This window comes from Podarcis muralis, chromosome 15, assembly GCF_964188315.1.
Source record: "Podarcis muralis chromosome 15, rPodMur119.hap1.1, whole genome shotgun sequence".
In the NCBI taxonomy this organism is placed as follows: domain Eukaryota; kingdom Metazoa; phylum Chordata; class Lepidosauria; order Squamata; family Lacertidae; genus Podarcis; species Podarcis muralis.
Genome location: NC_135669.1, coordinates 12,569,636 through 12,590,438, shown reverse-complemented (window position 1 = coordinate 12,590,438; position 20,803 = coordinate 12,569,636). Strand labels below are relative to the sequence as shown.

The 20,803-nt window shown below is 46.9% G+C and overlaps 1 protein-coding gene across 11 annotated transcripts in view; it reads left to right on the top strand.

Annotated features, from left to right (window-relative positions):
• ROBO3 (roundabout guidance receptor 3) overlaps nucleotides 1–20,803 on the top strand; it is a 417,871-nt gene that overhangs the window by 256,528 nt on the left and 140,540 nt on the right. For all 11 annotated transcript variants that reach the window (XM_077919499.1, XM_077919498.1, XM_028708796.2 and 8 more), the window contains one exon: nucleotides 1,799–2,125. In XM_077919499.1, coding sequence (XP_077775625.1) covers nucleotides 1,799–2,125 — 327 coding nt within the window. The remainder of the gene's footprint in view (nucleotides 1–1,798; nucleotides 2,126–20,803) is intronic.

The window sequence follows — 20,803 nt, the reverse complement described above, 5'->3', positions numbered from 1 at the left end:
CAGCGCATGGAAGCGCCGTTTACCTTCCCGCCAGAGTGGTACCTATTCATCTACTTGCACTTTGACATGCTTTCGAACTGCTAGGTTGGCAGGAGCAGGGACCGAGCAATGGGAGCTCACCGTGTCGCGGGGATTTGAACTGCCGACCTTCTGATCGGCAAGTCCTAGGCTCTGTGGTTTAAACCACAGCGCCATCCGTAATACTCATCAAGAATTAGAACATCCCCAATGGATGATTGTCCAACCTCTACTTAAATCAGAGGTGGGGAACTCTTTATAGCTTGAGGGCCACATTCCTTTCAATTTCATGGATTTTAAAAGGGCAAGTTGTTGCTGAGGCGCTTGGGTGTGGCTGGCATTCTGTACATGCCCTGGAACTATGTGGCTCCTTAAGCTTTGCTGCACAGGTGACTCTGTAACTCATGCATCTTCCTAGCAATCCCAAGGGAGGAAACAGCTCTTGACGGAGAAGGGCGGCTGTTGTTGAAAGGAGATTGCTCCTTCTCTTGGGATCTAGAGGTGCAAGACCCTCTGGATGTATGCTAACGTCTAATTATGCACTTGATCGTTTGCCAACTGCTAACACAAGCACACACCTCTATTCACCCATTAATTAGCCCTGATGAGGTGGAAGCTTTCTTCTGACTGTCAGTACACTGCCAGTGACCTAATCAGTGGCCATTTGCATCCCCCCCCCCCTGCTCCCCACGTGGGATATTCCTGTCGCCTTTGTTCCAAATATGGTGTGGGCTCAGAACGCTCCATTTTGATTGGTTCACAACACTCGCCTATTCTTCTGAAGAGCAGCTTTCCTAACCTGTGTGACCATGTAGCCTCCTAAAAAACCCCTCTCTACTCATTGACACCAGCCTCATCAACATCTGTTCCTCTTCTTACCTGCCCCTCACCGTGAGGTCCCGAGGCAGGTCACAGCAATTTAAAATTCAATCATTTTTAAAAGTTTAAATCACTCACAGCATTAACATAAACACAGGAAATGAAGATACAAAATACATATCATAATAAAGAAGGAAACCTTTTCACTTGGCACCTAAAGATATGTAATGAAGTTGCCAGGCAAGCTTCCCTGGGGACGGTATTCCACATTCTTTAGCTGTTGACATCGATCTCTCGATCTCACACCACTCTCCAATATCCAGGCTATTGCATGCTGCTTCTTTCTCTTTGAGCTGTATGGGACCTTCGATGGTGGCAAATGTTCACTTTTGACGGTAGTTTTTCCATTATGTGGTAGTATGAGTTTGAGCAGTAATAGCCTTGGGCACTGTAGCTATCAATGCCTCTGGAATATGAATTGGCTTTGGCCATTCACTGCCCTTCCTTTTCCATTACAATAGCCCAGTTCAGATCTCAAGCCAAAATTGAGGCAGAGCATATCTCTGACTCGTGCGCTCCCTACTCACTTCTGAATTTGTGGCCACCATAGTTTGCTGTTGCATCTGGATACTGTTTGCAGAAACCAAAGTTGTTTTCCAAATCAGAATGGAAAACAAGGGCTTGCTTTGGTTCCTAATGCTGGATTTGGAGGGAAACTCTGGTTTGCAACCAATATATTTATTCAGTTCAGGTTAACAACAAGCAATGGTTGGTGCAGACCAGGTAAGTGAGGGAGGGAAGTGGAGCTGGTGGGGGTGGAGCTTGGAGAAAACACATACCTGTAATGTAAATCATGGTTTGGCTTTGATGTCTGAACTGTGCCTGGTCTTGTTTTTCTAGTTCTGCAACAGTCTCTTCTGAGCTGCTCTCTTACAACCATTTCTCTCTTTTTGCACCTCAGGCTCTCGGCCTCGCCTTGAGGATTCATCTCCACGGATAGTAGAGCATCCCTCCGACCTCATTGTGTCCAAGGGGGAGCCAGCAACGTTGAACTGCAAAGCGGAAGGACGTCCCACCCCCATCATTGAGTGGTACAAGGATGGGGAGCGGGTGGAGACGGACAAGGAAGACCCTCGATCCCATCGCATGTTGCTGCCCAGCGGCTCCCTTTTCTTTCTGCGTATCGTGCATGGACGGAGGAGCAAACCGGATGAGGGAGTGTATGTCTGTGTAGCCAGGAACTACCTGGGTGAGGCTGTCAGCAGGAATGCATCTCTGGAGGTAGCCAGTAAGTAGAATACTGAACAAGTGAGATGGAACTTTGGCTTGTCTTAAGTGATATGCCGCAAGTGATGCCATGCTCATCAGCTCCCATAAACGATGAGCAACTGTGTGGCCTGGACTGTGGTTCATGATATTGGGATTAAGTGTGGTTTGAGTGTGGTCCTGATTCTGCGAACAGTCACTTCCTATGTGCATTTGAATTTGCAATTATAGTTGAGCACTATAGAACATATGGCAAGAGATGTGAGCAGCTGCCCTGGAGATATACCCTTAAGTACTTTCTGCCAATCTATAATTTGTTCTCTTCCCCTGCCCCAGTTTCCTCCAAACTCCCAGCCACATCCAAACCATGTTGATTAAAAATTAAATGCCCAAACTGAAAGGGAATAGAAATGTTTCTGCTAATCTCATCCATTGACAGGGATTGGGTGTTGCTGTTTGTCGAACAAAATGAGTTAAGCATATAGCTGGAGGGAGGAGCGATGTGGGCGCTTTCAAATTCCTGCTACCTGATCATTTCACCTAGAGCAGAATACATTCTGCCTCACACAGTGTTGCCCATGTGTCTGCATGTTGCCTGTGAATTACAGTGGTGCCTCGCAAGACGAAATTAATTCGTTCCGCAAGTCTCTTCGTCTTGCGAGTTTTTCGTCTTGCGATGCACGGTTTCCCATAGGAATGCATTGAAAATCAATTAATCCGTTCCTAGGGAAACCGTCTTCAGACCAGGTCCGGGGACAGTCTGTCCCCGGACCTCTTCTGAAGGCTGGGGGGGGGGGCAAGGGCTTTTCTTCCCACCCCCAGCATTTTAAAAAACCCTGGGACAGCGGAGGACTTCTCCGCTGTCCGGGGCGATCTTAAAATGCTGGTGGGCGGCATTTTAAAATCGCCCCGGGACAGCGGAGGACTTCTCCGCTGTCCGGGGCGATTTAAAAGCCCCTGGGAAGAAGGCAGGCAGGGGGGACAAAGACTTTTGCCCCCCGCCAGCCTTCAGAAGAGGTCCTGGACCTCTTCTGAAGGCGGGCGGGGGGCGAAAGTCTTTGCTCCCCCCCGCCTGCCTTCGAAAGCCCTCCGGGACAGGCAGGCAGGGGGGAGCAAATACTTTCGCCCCCCCGCCCGCCTTCAGAAGGTGTTCCCTCCCCGCCGCCCGGCTTCGGAGCATCGTCCCGAAGCCGGGCGGCGGGGACAGGTGTTCCCGCCCCGCCGCCCGGCTTCGGAGCATCGTCCCGAAGCCGGGCGGGGGGGGGCAGGAGTTCCCGCCCCGCCGCCCGGCTTTGGAGCATCGTTCCGAAGCTGGGCGGCGGGGGCAGGTGTTCCCTCCCCGCCGCTGGGCTTCGGAGCATCGTTCCGAAGCCCGGCGGCGGCAGGAGGAGGTGTTCCTGCCCCGCCGCCAGGCTTCGGAGGAGGTCCGAGAACAGTGGGGAAGACACGCTGCGCTTCCCCGCTGTCCCGGATATTTCCCTATGGGCTGTCGTCTTGCGAAGCAAGCCCATAGGGAAATTCGTCTTGCGAAGCGCCTCCAAAACGGAAAACCCTTTCGTCTAGCGGGTTTTCCGTCTTGCGAGGCGTTCGTCTTGCGAGGTACCACTGTAACTGATAGTGTTTCAGATAGATTTGCAGGTCTCCTTATGTTTCTCCTCCCCTCCCTTTAAACGAAGCAAAGGGCTTAGGATGCCAAAAAGAGTTTTGATTGGAAATATTGCATAAAGCCTTGTGATTTGAAGGGATTGGGGTTCTAAATTTGTTGTTGAGGTGTGCAGACCATATCAGCCGTCATATAGCCAATAACAGGGCCACATGCATACTCTGCTACTGCTGGTGATTACTGAAGATTGTAGAATTCTCATGGTGGGGAAGAGACACATCTAAGTAGTAAAGCATAGAATCGTCTGGTAGGGAGAGACCCCTATTTTGAAACTGACTCCTTCAGTTAATGTAGAACAGAGGTGGGAACCTGTGGCCCTCCAGATAGTGTTGGAGTCCAACTCTAATTTGCTCTAGCTAGTATAGCCAATGGAGGGGGTTGATGCAAGTTGTAGGCCAACAAAATCTGGAGGGCCACAGGTTCCACACCCATGCTGTGTAGACAATAGTGAGTCAGGTGAACCAGAGGTATAAAGGGAGTGATCTGGTTCAAATACCAGGAAAAAGGTCAGCAGGGACACTTGGAATGCATGTAGGATGTATTTCTGAAAAGTTTGCTTGTTCATTGGTATTGGAAACATTTCAGGAAAAAGAGTATGCCTGTTTTGTTTGCTGGTTGTCAAGCATCTGAGTGAAGGAATCTTACCTATTTCTAGGTTTTTAATCCCCCTCCTCCCAATTTTGCTCAGGTCACTTTCCAACATCTATAAGACATGAGCAAACACTCTGTTGATAAGTCCATTGAGTTCTGGTTATAAACTCTTTCTAGCAACTAGCCCGGCTGCATTCTTGGCAGGCTTCTCTAGCTGTGCCTTTCATGGAGCAAAGGTCCCTGAGAAGCAAACAGCCGTGTGGATTGTGGGCACGGAAGATATCCAGGTTCATTATTTATCTGCCCTGACCTCAAAACCAATCTCCTGCGCGGCTTTCCAAGGCACTCTCCACCCATTGTCTTCCTTAATGGTTTTATGGAGACAAAGATCTACAAACAAACAGTGCGGAAAAGCATTCAGGCCTGCCGAAAGTGACACAAGATGAATGATGGCCTTGCTTGAGACAAGGCCAAACACCAGCAGCAGGGGAAATGAAATGCCATTTCGGTTAAGCCCTTGGAGTCGCTAACATGTTCAGGCACCTCCCAAGCTGAACTTAACATTAGTTGATCTCCAAAACTGGTAAGGGGGGGACCTTTGACCACTAGCCTTCTGTGATTTGTGGCTATTGGCTGGATTGATAACAGGTTATGGCGGAAATAAAGCTATCAAAGGAGTGTGCTGCAGCCAGGGTAATTGGTCAAAATGCAGACATCAAAGGGAAATCTATAAAATGGCTCCCTGTGAAGCTGATGTGCTGGAAGTGGGTGTGTATATGGAGGGGGATAGAATAGACAATTATTCCAGAGGCCAGCAAAGATTCTAGGCACAGGGACAGCAGGAATGATGGGGGAAAGCCCAGTCCCCCCCCACACACTTGGATGAACATATGGATAGGGTTTTAGACAGAGACAGTGTGCTGTTTCACGTATAATGCCAGGCATCAGGTTCTCCCTCTCCCATCTTCCTCTGCCCACTGGGTTTCCAGTTCTGGCTTGCAGGAAAACTGTGGTTTGCACAAAACATAGTTGCTCCAGTTTGGATTAATGCTAGAAAAATGCAACCTGTGCCGTTAATAAAGATAGTGCAACTCGTACAGCGCGTTGGCGACAAATATTCACACAGTTGTTTAAAAGTAATTTTACACCATTTATCAAATATCTGAGAAAGAGACAATTACTTACAAAGTGCCATGAAAACTTACAAACTACCTAAAATATAACGAGAGAATGTGTATATATATCTGTAATCAAACAGGGCTACCTTGCTAAGCTATTCAGTCTTGTGTGCTTAAGCCAAGAAATTGTCTCTTCAAAGATATGTAAGTACATAATTATGAACTTTTGCATCAAAATTGATTCTTTGTATATAGTGGGATAATTTATATTTACTTTTTACAGTGGTACCTTGGGTTACATATGCTTCAGGTTACATACGCTTCAGGTTACAGACTCTGCTAACCCAGAAATAGTACCTCGGCTTAAGAACTTTGCTTCAGGATGAGAACAGAAATCACGTGGTGGCGGCGCGGCAGCAGCAGGAGGCCCCATTAGCTAAAGTGGTGCTTCAGGTTAAGAACAGTTTCAGATTAAGAACAGACCTCCGGAACAAATTAAGTATGTAACCAGAGGTACCACTGTATGTTGATTCTGGTAAGATTCCTTTTGGATTATTATCAGTTAGCACTAGTAGACGCATCAATGGCCTGAGACAACTGAAGAAGCCCAGAAAACTGTGCTCAGGGAGTATGCTATCTGCCATTCCCAACAAATCGGCCCCACCTGGGGTGAAACAGCAGCCTCTCAACTGCATGGACTGCCAGGGCAAAACAGGGATAGAACGCTGGTATCCTGTTTTCTTTATTACGTCATACGCTGCTTCATCAGCTCCTCACATCAACCCTTTTCTTGAATCTTCTTGAACTTATTTAAAAAACAAGAAAAATGAAAAACTGAGTCAAGAGTTTGTAAGAACCTAGTAAAATCTGATATTGCAAGTTCACTTTATTTTAGGTAGTTTGTAAGTTTTCATGGCACCTTGTAAGTAATTGTCTCTTTCTCACATATTTGATAAATGGTGTAAAAATTATTTTTGAACAGCTGTGTGAATATTTGTCACTAACGTGCTGTACCAGTTTGGATTAATGGCTGAATACGTTTCTACAGGAATGGAGTGTGCAAGGAGTAAAGGGAGGGGAAAGGCCTGTGAGTCCATAGTAGCAAATCACAGTTTCACATCTCATATAAACTGGGTCTGTGTTTCTGCTGAAACTGCTGCCCAGGTGCACAAGGCAAAACTGAGTTGCCATCAGCTTTGCTGTGCAGCGGTACCTGCTACTGCTTTGCCCCATAAGCTTATCTGCCCTTGTTTTAGTCCACTTTGTGTAGCTATTGAAGTGGGCTGAGATTGCTTACAGAAGTTCATGCCAGAAAACAGAGTGAGCGTTGCCTTAAATGGCAATAGTTCTTGATTTTGCATGCATGGAGTAATCCTGATTTACTGGAGAAGCCATAACACAAAGCTGTGTGTAGATTTCTCACAAATATTTAGACTTATGTACTCTTCTTTGCTCTTCTGTCTGTCTCTCTTTCTCCAACACAAACCTCTAGACTGAGGTTTGGCTCCTTACACACATGGTAGCAAGGGATCATTCACCAGTAATATTCAGCTTAGCCTGCCAAGTAGGCTTTCTAGGATGGAAGGAGAAAAAAAAACCACTCTTAGGCAAAGAGCTAGTATAGTTCAAAACAGCTTCCTTCATTGTGCCTGGGAGTGTCCTGCGATAGGAAACAACAAATGCTAGCTAATCTGATCTGTCGTTCCCTTGAACGCATAGCTTGGGGAGCAACTCATTCAATATTGAAAGCCACATTGGGAATATATAGGAAACTATTTGTTTGCATGCTTTACTGCGTAACACTTTTCATAAAGTTTGCAATTGCTTTGATAGGCACTTTGGCAAGAGCTACGCATGCTATATTATTGTTGTTGTTTATTGTTACAATTACACATTCTAGTGGCGGCAACCCTTAAACAGTTTTGAAGATGGCATTTAGCTAATTGAGAAATCGGTTTACACACTTAAGTGTTCAGCCAGCATATGTGCTGATCTGTCTTATTTGTCTGAATGTTGGTATAATTCTGGCAGGAGTTACTCTCTGTTTACTGGCAATACAGGCTGATTTAACTCTCCAGTGGCAGCAGTTTCCATTCTGAAGACGTGTAACAAAAACGATCAGTAAAAAGAAAAAACAGCAACACAAATAGTTTGCCTTGTTTTTCAACATCAGCATGATTTACATCTTGTTTGTTAATTTAACATATTTTTGGCCCACTTTTCCATTTTGAAAAGCGTGCAAGGTTGAAAGGAAAGCAGTTGAAAGCAAAACACAATATGAAAAACCACCGCAAACACTTTAAGGAATTTCAATAACTATAAAATAAAATACAGAAACAAGATGGCACATAAAACAACACGGATTAACTTGTCAAATTAAACACCTGTTGGAATGAAAACATCTCCCAGGGTTGGGAGTTTCATAGTCTGGATGCAGCCATGGAGACTGCCATGTCCTCACAAAATGTAACCTGGATAGAGATGGGGCATTCAAAAGAGCACCCACAACTGTAGGTATCCTAAAATGTTTAGGGTAATAACCAACACCTTGAACTGGGCCCACAAACAAATCGTACCTGGAACTGGGCCCATAAACAAACACAATGTACCTGGAAGCTACCTTATGTGCTGCAAGTTTAAATAATTCCTGAGGAGCGTATTTCATTTTTCTATCATGGTCACAAGTTGAACTCATGATTCTCCTATGCTATCTCTGGGATTAGAGGCAGTTGTTGTTGTTGTTGTTGTTGTTGTTGTTGTTGTTGTTGTCGTCGTCATCCATCTGTCTCAAGAGATAATGGAGTGTGCCTCTGGGGGGTGAAGTCAAACTGCTTCAGTGACCTACCCAGGGCACAAGCCAGGGCAGTGTGTATGGAGGTCCTGGGCTACCCAGGGGACAAGACCCCTCTCTCCTCCCTGATGTGGTCCACAGGAAAGCAGAGCAATACATTTGGCACCAGCTTGGCTGCTGAAGTTGCTGGAAGGAGGCGTACAAGGTGCCATCCAACTGTCTTTGGGACTCCACTCTGGATTTGTGTGGCTTTGTGAATACCAATGGCTGGGGAACAAGAGCAGGAGAGGACTATGGCACTCATGTCCTGCTTGTGGGCTTTCCTGCAAGCATCTTGTTGGCTTCTTTGGGGAGCAGAATGCTGGTCTCCATGGGCCTTTGGTCTGATCCAACAGGGCTCACTTTTCTTACATAAACAATTCTTTAAGTTTACAGATCGCAAGAGCATATCAATTTCCTTCTTGGATCTAACCATAACTTCCATCTAGTGGCTTCCTGCATTGACATCCATTTGGCTTCCAGGTCCAACTGAAGATGCTGATAAAGCCCTAACTGGCCTGAGCTCTACATACTTTTGAAAAGTGTGCCTTGCCATGCCCAGTGATCCGCCATGGAGACTCTGTTCCAAGTGCCTTACTTTTGGGTCTAGTTGGTAAACCTAAGCTATACCACTCCAGCCTTGGAAGGGGAAGAGAATGAAAGCCTTTGATGGCTTGCAATTTCCCCCCGGAATGCCTTATAAGGGGGCATATTGTTAAGCCAACGTATCCTTCTCAAGCAGGTGGCCCTTTGGTGCCATAGAGATTCCCTATCTTTTAGCGTTGTCTTAGCCGTTGCTTTTAATGAAAGGCTCTGAAGCATCACGTTGTGTCCGCATGAGAGATTTAAAGGATGTGAGGTCAAAGATTAGCTCCCAGCAGGGAAAAAGAACCTTTAAATGGGGAAAGGAAGAAGGGGTTGAGCGAGCAGCATCTTTAGGGTGGAGCTGAGGGACTTGAGCAGAACTGCCTTTTGTCAGGGTCTGAGGTGATTTTCTGGCACCGGTGAAAAGGCTGATATACCCTCGTGCGCATCCTTTTGTACGGTTCAGAAAAGGCAAGGGGAACAGCTCAGCTTGTAGCAATTAGTGAGCAGCCTGACCTTCCCTGAACGTCCATCCCATGGCCCAAATGGATTTTCTGTTGCCTTCCCATTAAATGACGGATGAGGCCTCAGGTAAATGGTTGAAACATCCTCCATCAGAAGAGCGATGGAGAAGGTGGGGGGTTGGAAGGGGTTGTCTAGTGGACTGCCGATAACATCTCATAATGATTGTGAGGAATAGAATGAGGCCATTTTCAGGGGAATTTGCCAAATGGTCCTGCTGGCATGATCTAGAGGCTAATGCCTAACCGAAATGCCATAAGTGGCTGTTACACGAAGTAGTGTGGGTATTTTTAGACCTAGAGGAAGTGGAGATACATAACAGGACTTGTTGCAGCTACCTTACCTAAAAGCTTTAGTGTTTTGACACAGCAGGACTTTTACAGAGAGAGACATTACTTTCATTTTGCTGGAGTGGCTTCCAGTTCGGATCCCTCCACCGCCATTTATTGGATAAAGGTTCTGGAAGTCACATTGGCAATGAAATGCTGAAGACTGGTCTAACTCTGCTGTGATGGAATCTTTCAGTGGGAAGCTGGACCAGAGATGCTTGAGGGTTTTTGGTCTTTGTGAATTCCTCTATGAGACGACTTGCTGTGCACCTGTGCGGACTGGAATTTCCCTTTCCAATGCATTTCACACTTTTCTGAATGCTCCTTAGCTAGTTATCACATTTATGGATAACTTCCCAAGTCCTGAAGTAATTTACAAGAATAAAATTTAGCGAAAATAAACTTATTTTTTAAAAAATCATTGCTGCCCAAATGGTATCAAAGTTGGTGCCAGATGGCCCTCATTTCATAGATGGGGGCTATTACTTAATATGCTGCTCTCTGCAGTTTAAATGCATGCAAGGATGCATTTAAATGTGCATTTTGAGAGGTAACACATCTAAATACATACTTAAAGGGGGAGCACATTTTAATTCTGAATAGGCCGAAATCCTCTACACACACTTACAGGACCAATTGTTGTTATACAAAGATGATGGTGGGATATTGGCGACTTTCGGGTAGAGGTGTATGAGTTTCCTTTTCTAATAAATACATAAACAACATCCACACAGTCCCGTAAGTCACTGTTCTTCAACCACGGGTCCACAAACAGGTGCTGTTGTTTTGCACTACAACTCCCATCATCCTCAGCCAGCTTAGTCAGGGGTCGGGGGTTGATGGGAATTGTAGTCCAGCAAGTATCTGTGGACCCAAGGTTGAAGGATACTGCTAGAAGTTATCTTTTTATCCTGCCCAATGGAAGATTCCACACAGTTTGAGAAAATTGTGCATGACTGCATCGAAACGAAGGGGTGGTGGTGGGGAATGAGGAAATACCTTTTGTAACAACCACCGAGCCTTTCTGAAGGTGATTGTCTTCCGTGTCAACTTTTCAGAAGTGTTGCTGGTTTTACCTCAGCACATACATGGTGAAGCAAGTTCCAGAACAGTAGTCAAGGGAGACTTCTGGAATAAGAGGCAGGCCCTAGTCTAAGCTACGAAACACACTGGGGTCTATATTCCCGTCTCTATCACTGGCGCTGTCCCGCTCCCCACATCCCAGGGAAACAAAAGCCTTCCTAGATGAGGCCGGGGCTGAGACCCCATCTCTCTCTCTCTCTTCCTCTCTCTCCCTCTCTCTCTGAGGTGTTTTGGAGACAGAAATGTGTCTGAGGCACTGACAACGGTCTGACAGCTCCGTTGAGAGCCGGGCCGCAGCATGGGCAGTGTCTCGGAACACTTGCCAGCCATCTCTAAACTGGAATTATTTATTGATTTTTGTGTCACTTCTCAGTCCATTACCCAGACAGGATGCATTTATGTAATTTGGGAAAGGGGGCAGCTGCTGGGTAAACAATCCAGGAACATATTTCTTTGCCGGGCTCCTGGACGTCCCAACTATCCGCATGGGCTTTTGCTGAGAGCAGAAACTAGGGGTGGGCGGGGGGAGGACTACAGACCTCACCAAACATGCATGCCCTTGGGGGTGAGGGCTGCTCTTCTTTGCCGTGATGCAAAGAGAAATTAACTTTCCATCCCATGCTAGGAGATGTTACATGCTACTAGCAGACAACTCTGGAGGGCTCCTTCTTGCTCAGGGAGCTGCAACCCGCATTGGCAAAACAGCATTTGCAAGCCCCGGATTTGCCAGATAATTTTAGCTTTCAGTGGATTTCATAGTTTGGAATGTGGGTTGCGGGGAGCCGCCTGAAAAGTGCAAAAAATAAACAAATGGCTCCAGTAATCATGTCGCCTCTTTCTTTCCTCCTCCCTCCCGCCTTCCATTTTCAACTATACATTTTGGGCAAGAATGGCTGCTTATCTGAGGCTTGTAATCAGCCCGGCCTCCTTGCTTACAAGCCTTTTTTTGCTCCCGTTTTGGACAGTGATGGGTTATTTCCCTCCTCTTTCTTCTAACCAGGGACCTCCTAGTGATAAAGTGCACCCATTCCAGGGGGAGGTCATGTGATTAAGTCATTAGTGGTGTACCCCCCATTGGGGAGGGGAGTCCTGAGCCACACAGAGAACAGAAAGAGAGAGGTTTCATCCAGGTTTGAGCCATTCAAAGCTAGGACATGAGTGATATCTAAGAGGGGGAAATTAAGTCATTTCCTAAGTAATGGGAGTCCTTTCGGGCGACCCTTTTCAGCTTTTCCCTTGATTGTACTGGGAATTTACTTGGATAAATCGTGGTGTGTTTTTCTTTTAATTTTGCCTGTGTGAAAAAGGTTCAGCTGGGTTTGAGCTGGGGGAGCTCATGAGGATGAAAAGCCAGCGGGGGTGGGGGTGGGGACTTCCTTTTGCAGCTGAAATGACCACTATTGTTTTTCTTGGAGTCGGGTGGTGGTGCTGGGGGGAGAGGAATGATCTTTTGAGTCTAATTTTGTCTTTTCCTCGCAGTAGTGATGGCTCCTCCTGGGCTTTCAGGCATCCTTTTTATATGGTCTTGCACATTCACGATTTCTGGGGAAGCGCACTGCTCTTGCCTCCAATGAATATGTTTTTCTCCTGAAAAGACAGGCTTCCACGGAGACGCATTCTTTATTTTTGGAATTCATCGTTTCTCATTTCAACAAGCATCTTTAATTTATGCAGCAAGATGCGATGATGCTCGCTATCTTAGATGGCTTTGAAAGGGCATTAAACAAATGGAGGATAAGTGCTTGGCAATGGTTCCTGGCCCTGATGGCAATTTGCAACCTCCCGGGTTCGGAGGCAGTATAGAATCTTTGGACCTCCTAAGAGACACATGCTAACATACACTAACACCATTTCCATTCAGGGAAATGAGAGGCATTGTCACAGTTCAGTGACACATTCCAGCTACCAAAAAAGCACTTGAGGAAGATTCAGAGCAGTGCCATTGCTGGGTGTGACCTGGGCATAGTGGGTGTGGCCTGGGAAGGCTCCTGAGGGCTAGATGAAGTGGTCTAGGGGGCTACAGTTGGGTCTTGGGAATGGATAGACTATTGGTCTAATCCATCAGGGCTCTTCTTATGTTCTGATGATGTTAGTAAATTAGCACTAGGTCAAATGGCCTTCAGTATTCTTATATGTGATTGGTGGTAAAAGGACAGGATACCAGAGGCATGTTTGATTCATTGACTGTATGTAATCTCCCAGAGTTTTAAAAGAAATGACTTAACACAGAACTGGTGTTGCATAGTGGGTAGATGCATTTATTTGTTGCATTTTATATCCCACCCTCAAATTGCCGTACATGGTCTGTCCGTTGTCCCCCCCCCCCACTTCTTAATTAATTCCCAGAATAACCCACTGAGGTAGGCTAGACTGAGAGGCAGTGGCTGGCCCAAGGTCACCAGTGAGTTTTGTGGTCAAGTGAGGATTTGAACCCTGGTCTCCTAGGTCCTACTCCGACACTCTTAACTACTTCACTACAGTGGTTCTCAGAGTACACTCATGGGCAATTATGGAACAATGCATGGTATCTCATGCCCTTGTTCCATTAGCGCAAGGATTTATACTTGTGCAACTGAGCGGGTGGCGCTGTGGGTAAAACCTCAGCGCTTAGGACTTGCCGATCACATGATTGGCGGTTCGAATCCCCGCGGCGGGGTGCGCTCCCGTTGCTCGGTCCCAGCGCCTGCCAACCTAGCAGTTCGAAAGCACCCCCAGGTGCAAGTAGATAAATAGGGACCGCTTTCTAGCGGGAAGGTAAACGGCGTTTCCGTGTGCGGCTCTGGCTCGCCAGAGTAGCTTCGCCACACTGGCCACGTGACCCGGAAGTGTCTGCGGACAGCGCTGGCTCCCAGCCTCTAGAGTGAGATGAGCGCACAACCCTAGAGTCTGTCAAGACTGGCCCATACGGGCAGGGGTACCTTTACCTTTACCTTTAACTGAGCTTCCAACCCTTCCCTATCCGTGTGTGTGCCCCAGATCATCCACAGATCTGCTCTGGAGGGTTGATGGAACCCTAGAAGAGATTTAGGGGGCACACGGAGGAGGTGGGAGGCCCTGTCCTGCAAGTGGAAATCCATTCACTGAAGGGAGGCATTATTCAGCACTGCTTTGGATACAATCCTTATATTTTGGTGTGGAAGACAAGGGGGTTTGTTGGGCCCTTTCTGGATTGATACCTGCATTCCACCTTAGTTCTTTGCTCTGTTACATTATGTGAAAAAGCAATCCATTAGATTTTTATTGAGAGCTGCAGACCAGCAAGACCTGGGTGTCCACAGGTCTCTCACACGCAGACTAGATAATCACAGTGGCGCGATTTTGAATGTCTCCTGCCGTGTTTGCTTTTCCTGCCAGTACCACCTTGCTGTATTCGGAAGTTGCTGCTAAAGGCAATGTTGACTGTCCCTGGCTTGTATTTTATGGGATGGAGGGCGAGGCAGGCAGAGTGATGACCTTGTTTTGAGAATACAATTGGAGGGCAACTTCTCTCTCCCCCCTCCCCATATTTCTCTCTCTCTCTCTCTCTCTCTCTCTCTCTCTCTCTCTTTTACCATGTCACTGTGAGATTTCAGGCCAGCAATTGGCAGAGCCCTGGAGCAGAACAGTTTGTTAGATTTATGAGCCCAAATAGTGCTAACAGCTCGCCGGATGTGTATACGTCAGCTTGTTGTTGAGTCCCCTATGATTCTTACGAGGGACACACTCCAGCCAAAGTTAAAGCACAAAGTTAAAGAGGACAATCCTACTCAGAAGCAAGTGCAAATTGAGTTCAGTGGTGCTTGCTCCCAAGTTATAGGATTGCAATCTTAATTCCATTTCTGCCAGTCAGATTTTTAAGATCTTCTGCTGAAATCAGCGAGACTTTGACTGGATTAGGGATGGGGAACCTCTGGACCTCTTGCTATTGTTGGGCTCTGGTTGGGTCAGGGATGAGGGGCTCCAGCTCTCCCCAGTATCCGCCCACATGGCCAATAGTAAGGGGTGATGTAGTCTAGCAGTACCTGGAAGGCCACAAGTGCCCCGGCACTGTACAAACTGGGAGCTGGTGTACACTTAATTCCCGCCATTGGTCACATCTGTCCCTGAGTCTCCTCTTGGTGACTCCACCCAATTCTGATTCCCACAGGGAACTTTTCTCTGCCTGTCCACATTGCATGTGGCAAAAGGCAAGGACTAATATAGGCCCCATAACTTGCATGGCCAGGAGCTCTATGGCTAGTGGAAGCAGTTAAGATATTCTCCTCCCAGCTTTTGAGCTGCTTTAATTCCTACTCGCCTGCAGGATTTGTTTTATTGGCTTGTTTTAATGCTCCCCGGTTCGTATAATTTCAACAGTTGCTTTTAATGCTGCAAACGGGAACGTGTTTTGGAAGATAAGACCAGCTCTTGACTGAGAACGAGACTGGGCAATTTTGCTATTGTGGGAGTAGCCTGATCACAGGGTGTGTGTTTTTTTAGTTTTTGCGTCACAGTGGGCATCTTCAGTTCAGCACATGGAATAGCTCAGCCTATCTAAAGCAACTCTTCCTGCAGAAGTGGATGCAGAAGTTTTTCGCATGCAGGGTTGTTCTTTTGCACTGCATATGAGGCCGCACACCCATGCAAGGTGACTTTCCCTTTTGGAAAGTCTCAAGGCAGGGCCAGCCATGCTGTGTAGGGCAGGGTTTGGGAACTTCAGGGCCAAGGAGTCAGATGTGGAACCTCCAGGGCTCTCTATCTGGCCGCTGGGACTCTACCCCAGGCAATAGCCCTCACTTGCCCTGAGTGATTTTGCCTGGCCGCAATGTATCTGAAAATTCTTGACAATGCCATTTGCCTGTCTGCATGGAGAACAGTGAGGGGTGTGCAGAAACTATCTCACTGTGCAAAGGTAAAATTAACTTCATTTCTGCATCCACTTTTGCCACTGCCAAAAGGGAGTGCAGCCCTCAGGTTCAAGAAAGGTTCTCCCCCTTTGTTGTAGGGTGAAGCATCCTTCTTCAGATGGCACCATGAAAGAGGCAGTGGGTGATGGATGGAGGCAGGAAGTGGTGTCTGACTGGTGCTGCTAGACAGCCCAAATTAGAGAGTAGAAGGGACACCATTTAGGCATTGCTTCAGGCAGCAAAATGTATTGGACTAGCACTGGAAATTCTGAAAGGTATAGACTCCTAGCATTTTAGAGTTGGAAAGCACTCCAGAGCTCATATAGCCTGAACTCCAGCTCAATACAAGAACCATGCAGCTACACCACCCCTGATTTATAACTGTCCAGCCTTTGCTACAATACCTCTAGCAAAGGAGATCCCACCACCTTTTGAGACAGCCTGTTCCACTGTTGAACAGCACTTGCTGTTCGGAAGTTTCTCCTGATGTTCTGGCTGATACCTGCTGCTTTGCAATCTCTACTCATTCATTCCAAACTTGTCCTCTGAAGTGACAGAGAGCAAATCTGATCCATCTTCTGCATCGCAGTGCTTCAGATATTTGGAGGCTGAGATCATATCTCTCCTTGATCTTTTCTTCTCCAAGCTAAACATGCCCAGGGCTTTCCAACCGTTTCTCATAGGACTTGGTTTCCAGACCCCACATGGTTATATTATTTGGGAGCTAGATTTGTATGATATCCTAAGTGGATACGGGGCCCTCTTTGGCTGGGTGGTGTGTTTTCCATGTTGGGCATGTAGCTACAATTTTGCCACACCCAGTTAAAAAGCTAAGGTTGCAGGATAGTGTACTTAAACAGGCATACTATGGTCAATTACTCTTCTTGACTACATTTTGGAAGATAGAGATCTGCGGCATCTAAATGTGAAACGATGTGCCTGCCAGGCTGTGGGGAGATGCATGTTTCTAAAATTGTTGAGTAGGGTGTGTTAGCTTTGGGATCCCACACAGCCGCAGCTATGTTAAACAAATGGATCTGATTCCATCTAACAAACCTGTTGTTGGCAGAGGTGCCTTTTCTCCCCCTCTGCTCCGGCAGCTTGGCTGATGCCATTCCCTCAGAGTACATAGCATTAGCACATTAGTGCACCATGTCAACTTCACACTGTGCTGCTTGCATATAATCACTTTCCTGTTTGCTCTGAGCTCCAGGGGCACCTCCCTCCCCCCCACGTGTCCCCCTAACAAGGCAGAAGCACCCCTGCTGTTGTTGAAGCAAGCCTGGGTCGCAGAGATGTGCTGTTGTGCCACGTGAAGCTGCGGGCTGTGGCGCATGCTTCCGCCCTTTACGGTGCTAATAAGTCAAGCTGCCCTTGTTTGCTCTTCTTCGCACAGGCGGCTGCTAATTGGGTTTCAAACACAAGGCTTGGCCAGCTCGTCCTTTTGTTTTCTTCTCGTCTCTTAGCTTCCTGTTTATAGGCACCGCGCAGGGAAGGATTCTACACCAGCCGCGGTGTGGAGACTACACACTTAAGTATGCAACAAGAGTCCACGCCGTGCGGTTAGGGTTGAATGCTCCGCCCCTGAATGGGAAGCCAGACACTTAATTTGCCCCTGACAAGCTGCACCGCTGTTGGGTAATGTCCGCCTCATTGAAACAATCTTCCCAACAATCTGCCCCAGCTGTGGCCCTGCGCCTTGCAGGATGGGACAAGGCATTACAAGGCAGGAAACCAGGTTTATTTGCAAAAGCACAGCTACGTCGGCTCATGCCAACCGGGTGGCGCCGCGTTTGTCCATTTCATTTCTCCTCTCCAAACCTGGCAGAGGCTCACAGAGGCACCCTTTTGGGGAGCATAAATAAATAAAAATGATGGCTGCTTGGCTCTTTCCATTAGTTCCAGATGGGTTGTTGGGATTTTGCTCCAAATTGCCATCTCGGGCTCATCGTCAGGCTGTGAACCAGCAAGAGTAGAAAGCTGCAGGCTCCAAGTGGAGATCTGTCTGGAGACGTATGAGCTTGTGGAGGAGCCAGGGGTTATCCTATTGAGAATCTCGACACACGCTCCCATTGTAGCTTCATCATCAAGACAATGATGAAAAGGGGCTGGATGGTCCAGCCATGTCCCCTGAGATGGGAGGGGATGCCAGGGCTTTACAATTTGTCTTATGGCATGTATTTTTGTCAAGTTCAATTTTAGTTGTCCGTGCACTGGGGCTTCCATTGTTGCACCATCGCCACCCCTCCCCCTGAGCTGGGAGACAATTCCACAGTCTGATGCACACCACTGTCAAGAATTTTTCACTCACATTCAGCATAATTTTCTCATTTCCTAGGTTAGGCCTTATGTCACCTTCTCCATTTCCATTTCTCCAAAACAGGTTACGTCCCTCTGGGTCCGTCTGTCCATCTTGGCAGGTTCATCTTTTTCTTTTTTATGCTTCTCTCCACCCCCCCCCCAAGATCTTGCCTTTCACAAATCATGCTTGCTTCTCTCTCTCTCCCTCCCTCCTTCCCTCCCTCTCCATATTTTCCAATTGATGTTTAAAAATAGGGATGTTAGTTTGGTTCACATTATATACAAACCAGCTTGCTTTGAACTGTGAATTCGCAGATGGAAATATAGCTGTTATTTGCTGTTTGCACTTCTCTGAATTTTGCAATACACTTTTTAGTGAAAAAAGTACCATAATGCTATAAAAATGAGTGTTTTAGCATAAGAAAGGTAAAGGTAAAGGGACCCCTGACCTTTAGGTCCAGTCGTGACCAACTCTGGGGTTGCGGCGCTCATCTCGCTTTGTTGGCCGAGGGAGCCGGTGTACAGCTTCCGGGTCATGTGGTCAGCATGACTAAGCCACTTCTGGCAAACCAGAGCAGCTCACGGAAAAGCCGGTTACCTTCCCGCCAGAGTGGTACCTATTTATCTACTTGCACTTTGACGTGCTTTCGAACTGCTAGGTTGGCAGGAGCAGGGCCCGAGCAGGGAGCTCAACCCGTCGCGGGGATTCGAACCACCGACCTTCTGATCGGCAAGTCCTAGGCTCTGTGGTTTAACCCACAGCGCCACCCGCGTCGCACAATTTACCATATTCTAAAGAATGTGAAGGAGGCAACTTGTGATCTTCCCAAGTGAGGACCTTCTTGCATGACCATTTTAGAAGATTCCAAGGTAGAACGATACATTACCTTGTTGTCCCTGCATCTCCTGGTAACTTTCCACTTAGATGTGCAAATGTATTGCAGATGGGGTTGTTATTATTTTTTGTAAGAATACTCTCCTTTGTGCCCCATGGCATGGCTCCTTCTACACTGCACATCAAACGAGACCATGGCGCAACATGGTTGCAATCTCCTATGTGGTCATCACCCTGTGGGTGATGTCTGCATCTGCAGCCTTGACAGAGCGGTATGTACAGTTTTGGATAATGTAGAGCTAAAAAAAAGGTTCAGAAAATAGCAGCCCAAATGGTAATGTGGGTGAAACATCTCCCTTTTGAGGAATGGTTCCCACATTTATTTATTTACTTCATAAATATTTGATACACTGCTTGATTGCAAAAAAACACACCCTCAAAGCAGTTTACAAAAAGAAAAGAAAAAGCAGTAACAGTATTGATATAAGATTCAGGATGGTAGCAATGTTAGTCAGACGCAATCGGGGAAAAATAAAAAAATTGTCCAGTAGCACCTTAGAGATCAACTAAGTTTGTTCTGGGTATAAGCTTTCATGTGCAGGCACACTTCTTCAGAAGTATTGATATGAGCAGTTATGGCAATGCCATAAACAGCAAAAAAAGAAAGGAGGGGGGGAGCCAAGAACAAGGACTGTAAAAGCTGAAGGACATGCTGTGTTAAACTGAGCATCCAAAGTCAAGGACTTGCAGTAAGATGATTTTTTATTTATTTTTTATTTATTTACTATAGTGAGAGTATAAGAGGGATGTACATGTAAACAAGATTAAAGAGACCAGAGTTAAATGAAAATAGTGCCAGGTAGAAGGCGATCATAGGATACATTCAGATAACTGGGAACTAGGGCTGGGCGATATCTGGTTTTCAACATCATGATTTATCACCAGCTAATCTTCGTGATGGGACGCTGGTGGCGCTGTGGGTTACACCACAGAGCCTAGGGCTTGCCAATCAGAAGGTTGGTGGTTCGAATCCCCACGACAGGGTGAGCTCCCGTTGCTCGGTCCCAGCTCCTGCCAACCTAGCAGTTCGAAAGCACATCAAAGTGCAAGTAGATAAATAGGTACCGCTCCGGCGGGAAGGTAAACAGCGTTTCTGTGCGCTGCTCTGGTTCGCCAGAAGCTGCTTAGTCATGCTGGCCACATGACCCGGAAGCTGTACACTGGCTCCCTTGGCCAATAAAGCGAGATGAGCGCCGCAACCCCAGAATCGGCCACAACTGGACCGAATTGTCAGGGGTCCCTTTTCTTTACCTTTAATCTTTGTGATATACCAATATATCACAATGTCTGAAATAAGGATGGAGCTATGTAGAGGCAATGGCTGGCTTAACAGTTTTTCCTGCATCGTGATTTTTGCATAACACACCCACACCCATACACCATGATTCACGAGATAATGCCAGGTCAAAAATTATGAAAATGATTTCACAATATGGACTTCAAACTAGTTTTGGACGATATCTCAATATATCACCCAGCCCTACTGGGAACCACAAGCCTTCCAGATGTACTATATCGGGCCAGCACGTGCTGTTCTCCACTTGAGATGAAACAGGAAGTGCCATTGTCTGCCCTGCCACCTCTAAGGCTGGCGGAGAAGCAATGCTGGCATTGGCACCAATTTCCAGTGAGATCTCACATGCTGCATGAGATCTCATGAGCTCTCGCTAGAAATTGGTGCTGATTCTCCACCAGCAGCAAAGGCAGTGGGATGAGCAAGGCCCTTGCGTTGGTGCCACCTTAGGGACTTCTGCTGCCTGAGGCAGCTGCTTCACCCTGCCTCATGGTTGGGCCGGACCTGTACTCTATGTATATGGTGCCTCCACTGCCAGGCGAGGCAATTGACTGCAGACTTAAATCAGTGTGGCCGAGCCAAGCATTGCCTCCATTCCACTTCCCTGGATTTTGAAGAAGCGAC